Below are 10,184 nucleotides of genomic sequence, written 5' to 3'. Positions count from 1 at the left end.
AGGGCCTTTCTCCTTATAAAAAAAAAAAAAAAAAGAGAATCTAGAAGCTTCTGTGTTCTTCCAGAAATATGGCCCATCCCAACTCTCAGGATCCCTTAAACCTCAAGGATAGAGAGCACTTTTCATCCTAGAATATTGTCAGGACACCTGGTTATTTCCTGAGCTCCGAGTGACTGCCTAGCCTAAGCAGGTCACAGGAAACTCAGATTTGGAGCCCAGTAAGATAGAAATTGTAAGTAACTCCAGACCCACTACTTGAACCAGTGCCTAGTGCTGATTAGAGAGACTGAGAGTCTGACCTTCAGTTCCTCTGCAAATGCCAGGCAGACAGCTATGAGATGAACAGTTCAAGTATGGGGAGAAGGAGGCCGACAGCTCAGCCGTGGCTGAGATAGGCCGGGGCCAATGCGAGCAACTGCTGTGGTGAATGAGGTTTACTGGTAGTGTCTACTGAGAGCATGGGCTCTTTTCTCACTACGGCAGCACACACATATAAAATTAGAATGACACAGGATGTCTGGACCACTTCACATCAGCAATGTGGGGGTCCAGGCAAGGTTTTTCAAAATACAGATATATACGTACATATACAGATATATATTTAAGACTTGAAAGTTTTGGGGGAGTTGTTTGATTTGGTTTTGTTTTGTTTTTAATTTTTGATGAAGTTGTCATTTTTTTTTCTCTTCTTGAGCTCTTGTTGTCAAATCCCAGAGCTCTTTCTTTCCCTAACCCTAGATTTTAGACCCTCATGGTTTTCCCTCTCAGGTGGGTTTGATGCATGTTGCATATTTAAGTGGTTCAGTTCGAGCTGACTTTTGAGTTAGGTGTGATTCTATTTTTAAAAGTTATTTATTTTGTGTGTATGGACGTTTATTGCTCTATTTCTGTGTACCACGTGTGCGTCTGGTACCCATGGAGAACAGAAGACGACACTGGATCCCGTGGGACACTTCAGTCACGACGTGGGCACTGGGACTTGAACCCCGATCCTCTGGTAGCACGACCAATGTTCTCAGCCAGTGGCCATCTCTAGCGGCTTGGGTGTAATGTTTTGTTTGTTTTTTACAACGGGGTTTCTCTATGTAGCCCTGGCTGCCCTGGAACTCAGGGTTCCACCTGTGCTAGAATCTTCCAGCAATGTCAGAACGGCTCTGAAGCTGTGCTTCCGACACCGTAGACGGATTCCTGTCACACATCTTTTAAAACCCAAGTGCCCCAGCTCCCTAGCCTTTCTTCTTTTGAAATATTCTTGGAATTTTGTTGACACCTACAAAAAATTTTTCTTTTTTCTTTTCTTTTTCTTTTTCTTTTTGGAGCTAGGAACTGACCTCGTGTGTGCTAGGCAGGTAGACTGAGGCTGAGTTCATTGTCAAAACTTCAATTGCAATGACATCACTGTGCCAGTTCAAGGAGAACCCATGCCTTTGTTCCAGTCTCTCTTCTTACTCAGGCCTTTTACTTAGTTCTTAGATTATAAATCATGTGTATGCTTTATTACACTCACACCAGTTTTCTTTTCTATGTGACAGTAAATGGTGTGCCATTTTAAATTTCAGGATCCACACGTGCATTACACCATGTATAACTGGAATAGATTCTGGTGGGTCACTTTTGTGCCTAAGAAAGCTTTATTCTCCTTTGGGACCAACCTTTTTATTTTGTTTTTTTAATTTATTTTGAGAGGGTCTCACCATGTAGTCTAGCTGGCCCTGAAACCTCAGAAACCGGCCTTCCTTTGCCTGTAATTAAAGGTATATGTCACCACACCTGGCTTTTCTCATTTTTAATTGTTGGAAAATCAGTTTAGACCACCACATCATGGCCAGTTTTGTTTCTGACTTTTCTGCTGTCCCCCCACTTCTGACCTAATATCACCATTCAAGCCCCCTTAATATGTTGCAAGAGCAGGCACCACCCTGATCCAGATCTTATCAGTGAAAGGCTGGGCGTGTTCTGAGAAGTCAGGCAGAGCTTCTGTGGCAGTTACTCTACACTGACTGGAACTTTCTCCTTCCCCTTTTTGGAGTCTTATCATGGATGACAGTTGAATTTTGTCACTTGCTTTTTAATCATCATTATGACCAACCATGTGTCTTTATTTTCATTCACTAACCTGTTTCTATAATCTAGTTGGTTGTATTGACAAGTTTTTAAATAGTGGACCAGCCTTACACTGCTAAAAGAAACCTCACTTAGACACAAAGTGTGACTGATTCATTTTGTGTGTGTGTGTCTGTATGTATGATATATATATATATGTTTCATGATGTGTTTTTATATCTATAGTCCACTGGTCTCTGTGTTTTGTTATTGGCTCTGGTGTTTCATAAAGTGAGGTTGCTACTACCTCTGCTGGTCGGCTTTTGTCAACTTGACACAAGCTAGAGTCACTGGGAAGAGAGGACCTCAATTGAGGAATTGCCTCCCTCAGCCTGGGCTCTGGGCATGTCTGTGGATTATGTTGATTAATGACTGATGTGGGAGGACCCAGCCTACTGTGGGTGTAGATACAACCTAGTGTAACCTACCCACTCCTGGGCAGGTAACACTGGATTGTAGAAGAAAGCAGACTGGACAAGAGCAAGCCAGTAAGCATCAGCCCTCTATGGCCTCTGCTTCTGTGTGTGTGTGTGGGGGGGAAGGGCTGGGTGGGTGAGTGGTGGTGGTGGTGTCAGGGGGGGGGTGCTCTAGCTTGAGCTCCTGCTCAGGCTTCCCTCAGAATGGACTGTAACCCTCCCTCTCTCCTTCCCACAAGCTGCTTCAGTGCATTTCACCACAGCAGCAGAAAGCAAAATAGAACAGCAAGTGCTCTCATCCCTTATTTAAGACAATAAAAATCGGTTTTGTTTCTTCTCTAAGTGTTTGGGAGAATTCCCCAGTGAACTCACTCACCCCTGGAGGTTTACAGGAGTCCTTACAATTTTACAAATTAAATTTCCTGAATGTTTACAGGCTCACCCAGGTTATCTTTTAAAATATGGCCACAGTATTAGTTATTTTTGCCATCACTGTGGCCAGATACCTGGCAACAAGAAAGCATTAACTGGTTTATAGTTCGAGAATCCACGGTCAGTGGTAGGAGCTGGCTGGTCTGTGGGTCACATGACATCACAGCTGTAAGAAGCAGAGAGGACACCTATGCTCGGTCACATGACATCCCGGTTGTAAGAAGCAGAGAGAATACTGATGCTCAGCTCGCTTCCTTTTTATTCAGTTCATCCAAGCTCTCAGGCCATAGAAGAGACTGGGATAGGTTTTTACACCTCAGTTAACCCAATCTAGAAAGTCTTATACAGACTGGGTCAAAAGAGGGTCTACTTAGTGATTCCAGGCCTCGTCTAGTTGAAAATCTTAACGATAACAGATACTTTTAAATGGCTGGCAGGTAATTTGTACATTTCTATCAACCCACTCTTGGCATCAACCATCACTTTCATTAAATTTAAGATATTGGCTCACTGTGTGACAGTGATTTTTAAAGTTGAAACTTGGGCAGTTATGGGACTCTGGACCTTAGGTGAACTTTCTGTCTGAGGGGGGAGGAAGTTCAGAATACCCATTCCACTTCCACTGGTACCTGAGGTTTGAATTAGAGTGGCTCCCATTTCTAGTGGTTATGGTGGGAGTATCAGCTCCCCCTCTAGCATCCAGAAGAGGAGCAGCTCATTACTCCTTACCCAGTCTCTGCTGACATCATCACTACCTTAACACTAGACTAGTCAAAGGCTTGGCTCTCCACTTATTTTGCTGATGGATATATGGGGAGGGCATAGTTTTTTCCTATGATATTTGGCTGAACACAGAGCACACACTGTCTTGAAAGAGTGTCCTGCCTTGGGGCGGCAGGGATATGGCTCAAGGTTGTCTTCGCTTTCATAAGGATATCTCAGTATGACCCCACCCCTACCGCCACACACATTTAAAATGAAGGTCTCACACTTGAAGGAAAGAAAGGGTAAAGCAATTAGAAAATGGACTTTTATATTTTATTTCCTATGCGTTTCTTTTGCTAATATAATGATCAGGTTACTAACAGGATTTAAATACACATCTACAACATTTGCAAGCACCTACTCCATCTGACTCTAGTACCTGTACCTTGTCAATGGCTCAGTTAAGTCAGTGTAATGTTCTCTAGCTAGCCAGGGTTGGTTAGGAAGCTGAGCCACATCCCCACACTCTATAAAACTCCAGTACAGCTATACTCACCGTGTGGAACCAGTCCCTCTAATTACTGAGACTTGGGGTTCTGTAAGTCTCTGTTGTTAAGTGCTTTATACAGAATAGGGTTTGGAGAAGGGCTCTGCTTAGCTAGTGGACAAAAGTGTTCAATGACACTAATCCCAAAAGGGAGCCTTACACAAAGACCCTAAGCCCTCTCACCCGACTCACACAGGAAACTCAAAGCTCAACAGATGCATCTGCAAGCGCTAACTGGCCTCAACAGTAATCTATTCTACATCTAAAGGATAAACCAAGCTTCTGAGCCCTTATAGAAATTATTATTATTATTATTATTATTATTATTATTATTATTATTATTAATTTTATTCTCTATCCCTAGCTTGAGTAGCAGAAACATGCCAAAATTGGCCTGACTTTCATCTCACCAAGGAAGAAATATGTATCTCACAGCTCCACTTATGTGGCCTTGTGTTGTGGCCCCATCACCCAAAGTGACTATGTTGCCTTCCGATTTTAAAAGGAGAAAAGTGAAGCATAGAACCTCACTTCATGTCTAGGTTTACATCCAAAAGATTCCAGTGCATCCATGTTCTCGGGTAGTATTGTTCATAACGACTGAAAGGTGGAATACTGCATATACCTGCCTGAAGAAACCAAATACAGCACACACAATAGATTATCATCCACCTATAAAAAGGGGAGGAAGAGCCAAGTGGTAGTGGTGCAAGCCTTTAATCCCAACAATTCAGAGGCAGAGGCAGGCAGATCTTTTGGATTTGAGCCAGCCTGGTCTACAGAGTGAGTTCCAGATAGCCAGGGCACACAAAGAAACCCTGTTTCCAAGGAGAAGGAGAAGGAGGAGGAGGAGGAGGAGGAGTAAGGGCTGGAAATTGTGATATATGTTATAATATAAAAAATAATAATAAAATCCTGAGAATGTATGCTAAGTAAGGTAGGCTGGACAGGAAAGCCACATACTGCATCTTCTGCTTCCACACAGAGACATACATATGATGGAGGGTGCCAGGAGAAAGGGGTTTGAGAAAGAAGAGAAGAGAGAGCTGGTTTAATGAGCACCATGGTTTACTGTGGAAAGTTGAAAATGCTCTAATGGGGACTGTCCTCTGACTGGCGAGTGTGCTTAACACCGAGTACATTAGACTCTGAACATTTATCATGATGAAGGAAAAACGTAGAGACAGAGCTACCCGCCCAAAATGAAAGGAAAACAGCTTGTTTGCCCACAGCATTCACAACACTTACAAAGAAGGAAACAGGCAAGGACTGGCCACATTCCTGAGCTGCAGTGAGCATTCATTTTCTGGAAGACTGCACCATGGAAGGAAACCATCTCACACTAACAAAGAGGAAACTGAACAGCCAGTGATAAGATTCCTACTACAAACAAGCATTTATGCCTTGGGTGAAGGCAAGTAGGGTGACATGAAGAGTCATATAGCTACCTGTAGCTTCTTTTTTTCTTTTTTATTAAGAAAACATTTTCTTTTATCTTTGCTATTCCTCCTAGCACTGATCACCTTGGGTTATGGCTCAGAGAAAGCAATTTGGAGATGCCAATGGGCAATGGGATGAGGGCCTCCATCTAGTCCTTACTAACTAACAACTGGGTATGCACCCAAATGTCGCTTCAATTTTAGTTACGAAAACTAAGATATATAGTATACTTCATGTCTTCTTGCCAGAAATCAAGCTCCTGGCCATGCATTTGTTGTTTTATTATTTGTTTGTTCATTTGTTTTGAGAGAGGGTCATACTGTTGTTCTGGTCAGCCTTAAACTTGAGACTCCCCAGCTTCAGCCTCCCAAAGCATTGAGATTTACAAGGGAATACATACGACCACATCCAGCTGTTAATTCCTCTCTTTAAAAAACTAGTATGCTTTAAATCAGGTGCTGACCACAACTGACCAGATGCCTGAAATGGCTCTGACCAGCCAAAAGCATCTTACAGTGAGAGTCATCAACAGGATGTCCTAGCAAGGAAGTGTTGCTGGAGATTAACAATAACTCCCAGCCCATCTGGAAACCTGAAGCGGTTTCTGCCAGACAGAAAATGAATCAGCATCCAGAAGGCAGAGATTCTTACCCCACCCCCATTCCTGACCAGTGAGCGACCTAAGGCAAGACCCGTCCCAGCCACTGTAGACCAGGCTATGGTTCTTCCTATCTGTACAAGAAGCCCTTGCTGACTGCACCACCTCCTGAGCCCCCTGGGCTAATAATGGCAGAGCGTTCCTCCCAGAGCTACTGGCAGCAAACATACCTGAGACCCAGCAAGAGCAGCACTCACCTCTGCCATAGGCTCGGGCTTTCTTTGGGTTGAGTTTGGGTTTAAGAGGAGCACCTGGCTTGAGTTTGGCTTTGGGGAACTGAGACAGGTAGGTCATCACAGAGTGCTCGTCCACGTCTGGGTGAATAATCTCCTCAGGAGTGATGACCTAGAACAACAACATGCTGGCTGAGTGCTCTGGCATGCCATTATGTATCCACCGAAATCTCCCTTAAACCAAATGCTACAAAGAAATGGAAACAAATGAAATCGCACTAAAGCCATAGGAAGATTGGTGTTTGTATGTAAGTGTGGTGCTGGCTCCTCTGCGAGGGTGGAAGACCTCCCAAGATTTTGCTTGTCAGTTCCAGAGATTCAAGCCATGCCCCAGGCTTCCAATTCACTCCCCTGGCCTCGTATTCTAGAAAGGGGTTAATGTACAGGAGAGCACGGAAGCATTGCATAAGGCACTGGGATGTTCTTAGAGCACAGAAGCCGGCCTCTTCTTTTGCTCATCGATTGTGTACACATCGCTGTACTAAGAAGAAGAAATAAAGAAAACCAGTGAGAAGGGGACTAGATGCCTATAGCTGCAGCGCTCGGGAGGCTGAGCAGGAAGATAGCAAGTGTGGGGTTAGCCTGAGATTCACAGTGAGGTCCTGGCTCAAAAAAACCAAACAAGCAAGACAATAGGAGACAACAGACTAGACATGTGGTCTTAACATATTAGGAACCTTTAAAACTGGGAAAGGAACTAGAAAGATGGCTCAGCTGTGAAGAGTGGATACCACTCTTGCAAAGGATCTGATTTTGGTTCCCAGCAGCTCACAACAGGCCTCTGGTCTCTGAAAGCACTACCCGCCCCCCCAAACCCCACTATGCGTGCACGCACACGTACACACACACACACACACACCTGCCCCCCCCCCCAAAAAAAGCTGAAGTGGAGTGTGTTTGTGTGTTCTCTTGACAATCAGCTTCGGAACATTAGCTCTCAGATGGACAAGGAACCGTCCTAAAGTTTTAGCAACATCCTTGATTCCCTACCTGATGTAACCCTACCTAGCATGCTAGTCTCCCCTGTCCCCTGGGAGGATTCAGTGGGAAGCGACACCTTCTCAGAGCAGCAGAGGGCTCTACCTCATCAGCCATATCAACCAAATGCAATGAAGTGATGAGAGACCGCACAGGAAGCACTGTGGGGCTTAGTGGCTAACAGCAAAATAGCTACTGAGATTTTGAACAGTGATCTACAAAATAGCCCATGAAAAGCAAACTGTGCATTGATCTGGTAGCTCTCTCCAGAAACTCCTATAGTCATTTATAGTGTCCAGCATTACAGAGGATCACACAGAGGTGTATCAGGCTGAAAGGCAGGGAGAGGTGTGATACAGCACTTCCTGGGGTGACAGATCTGAGAATGGTCATGGAGCAGAGTCTCTAAAACCAAACCAAGGAAACAGGCTGGGACCCCCTCCCCGCCCCCCAATAATCCTCCTGTGGATATACTGAACTCAACTCAAGACTCAACTCAAGACTTCAGAGTGAGCTACAGCGAGGGGTCCTCTGATCCACGCGACTGGGTTTCTACACCTTCCCTTTGATCGTGGTTTTGATCCTGGGAGCAGCCATGGTATTTTCAAGGAGGTGTTACAAGAAAAACATTGGTGTTAAGCAACGCACATAACTATTTAGATGCTATCTCTGATTTATCAAAAGTTCAGGCCCCGTCTGTGATTCATGTGATGGATGATGGGAATACAAATTCTGCTGTAGTTTCCACTAATGGAGGCTAACCTGATTTATACTTCAAAAAAAAAGTTCCAAACATCAGATTAAAATTACTTTTGTTTTGTACACGTTTTAAAAAAGTCAACTACTAGTAGCTCCTTATGACTGCCCCCTTAGTTAAGGACCATGCTTGCTGATTGGGGTTTAATGATAACCTTCAAAAGACCTAGAACCAAAAGAATACAAAATTTGCAGTGATACATGCCTAAAATCCAGCACTCCAGGGGCTGAGATGGGAGATCAGGGGTTCAAGGCCAGCCTAGACTGAATAGGAAGCTAGAAGGTTGGAGGTGAGAGGAAGAGATAAGTAAGGCGGGAATGGGAGGGGAAAAAATTGCCAGTCTGTGATGTGAAGATTTCTGAATGATCTATAAGCTACTAAACCCACAAGAACCTATCATTACTAAGATGGAGGGAGAGTGCCAGAGGCAAGACTCTTCAAAGGCTGAACACCAAGGTCAGGCCACAGTCTGACCTAGAAAAGCACCCAGACTGCCAGCAACAAGTCAGTGGGTGGGAGCAGTCTCCTGGGACTCGCTGTGTGTGTGTGTGTGTGTGTGTGTGTGTGTGTGTGTGTGTGTGTGTGAATACCTGTGGGACGCCCAGCCAGTCATCGGCCTGCTGCATGGCTTCTCGGGCATTATCCACCGGCTTCCGTGGGTCCCAGGATTCCCAGTCTGGGCACAGACCTGTTCACAATACATGTAAAGTGCTTTTAGTATGAGCTGACAAAGAGATTAAAAGAGCCATGTACTGATAACCAAACCATTTAGTCTTGTAACTCAACAATTCCCACCAACAGCTTAACTAACTGTACGTCAGAGGGAGAAAAGTCTGACAGCAATGGAAACTGTTCTACACTAGCAGAGACGTACTGTGCTTTAGGACACTGTTCTGGTATTAAGACAGAAGTTAGCCATTCCTTCAAGAGCTACTGAAGCACCAGGAAGTGGTGGCGCACGCTTTTAATCCCAGCACTTGGGAGGCAGAGGCAGGTGGATTTCTGAGTTCGAGGCCAGTCTGGTCTACAAAGTGAGTTCCAGGACAGCCAGGGCTAGACAGAGAAACCCTGCCTTGAAAAAAACAAAACAAAAAAGAGCTACTAAAACAAAGAAAGACTATAAAACCATTTAGGCTTGGTGCCTTTATACAGGAGAAGTATTTTTAGCGCTGTGCCTAGATGTATCTAACAAAGATTAAGCTAGCATCTTATGTGACTCAAAACTCCACTGGCACAAAGGCACAATCCTAGAATTATTTAAAAGGCCCTAATGAGTGTAAGTAGTGTAGAACTGAAGTAAAACTCTGATTTAAACTAAGGAGGGAGAATAAATTGTGTCTTTTCTTTCTTTTTTCTTTTTTTTTTTTTTTTGGATTTTCGAGACAGGGTTTCCCTGTGTAGCCCTGTCCGTCCTGGAGCTCATTTTGTAGACCAGGCTGGCCTCGAACTCAGAAATCTGTCTGCCTCTGCCTCCCGAGTGCTGGGATTAAAGGTGTGTGCCACCACGCCCAGCAATTGTGTCTTTTGGTAGAAGGAAGAGGATACTACAAAACTAGCTAATGCTTTTTTTTTTTTAAAAGAAGTTACATTTAGTCAGGCAGTGGGGGCACACATCTTCCCCTACACTCAGGAGGCAGAGGCTGGTGGATCTCTGTAAGTTCGAGGCCAGTCTTGGCTACAGAGTGAGTTCCAGGACAGCCAGGGCTACACAGAGAAACCCCATCTTGAAAAACAGGAAAAAAGCATTCCATTTATTTAAATGTGTGTATGTGTGACTGAGTGGACACAGGACTCAGTTTTCTTCTTTCATCATGTGGATACCGGAATTAAACTCAGCTCACTGAGACTTGATGACAAGGGCCCTTAGCCAGCTTGGTGGCCCTAACACTATACATTTGTTTTCTGGCCTATTCCA

The 10,184-nt window shown here is 44.3% G+C and overlaps 1 protein-coding gene across 3 annotated transcripts in view; it reads right to left on the bottom strand.

Annotated features, from left to right (window-relative positions):
- Window positions 1–10,184, bottom strand: part of Flnb (filamin B) — a 133,979-nt gene that overhangs the window by 73,002 nt on the left and 50,793 nt on the right. For all 3 annotated transcript variants that reach the window (XM_021181301.2, XM_021181302.2, XM_021181303.2), the window contains exons 3-4: window positions 8,860–8,957; window positions 6,499–6,646 (exon numbers count right to left, since the gene is read on the bottom strand). In XM_021181301.2, coding sequence (XP_021036960.1) covers window positions 6,499–6,646; window positions 8,860–8,957 — 246 coding nt within the window. The remainder of the gene's footprint in view (window positions 1–6,498; window positions 6,647–8,859; window positions 8,958–10,184) is intronic.

Source organism: Mus caroli, chromosome 14 (assembly GCF_900094665.2).
Source record: "Mus caroli chromosome 14, CAROLI_EIJ_v1.1, whole genome shotgun sequence".
Taxonomy (NCBI): domain Eukaryota; kingdom Metazoa; phylum Chordata; class Mammalia; order Rodentia; family Muridae; genus Mus; species Mus caroli.
The sequence above is the reverse complement of the archived record's forward strand: the minus strand, read 5'-3'. Positions and strand labels throughout refer to the sequence as shown.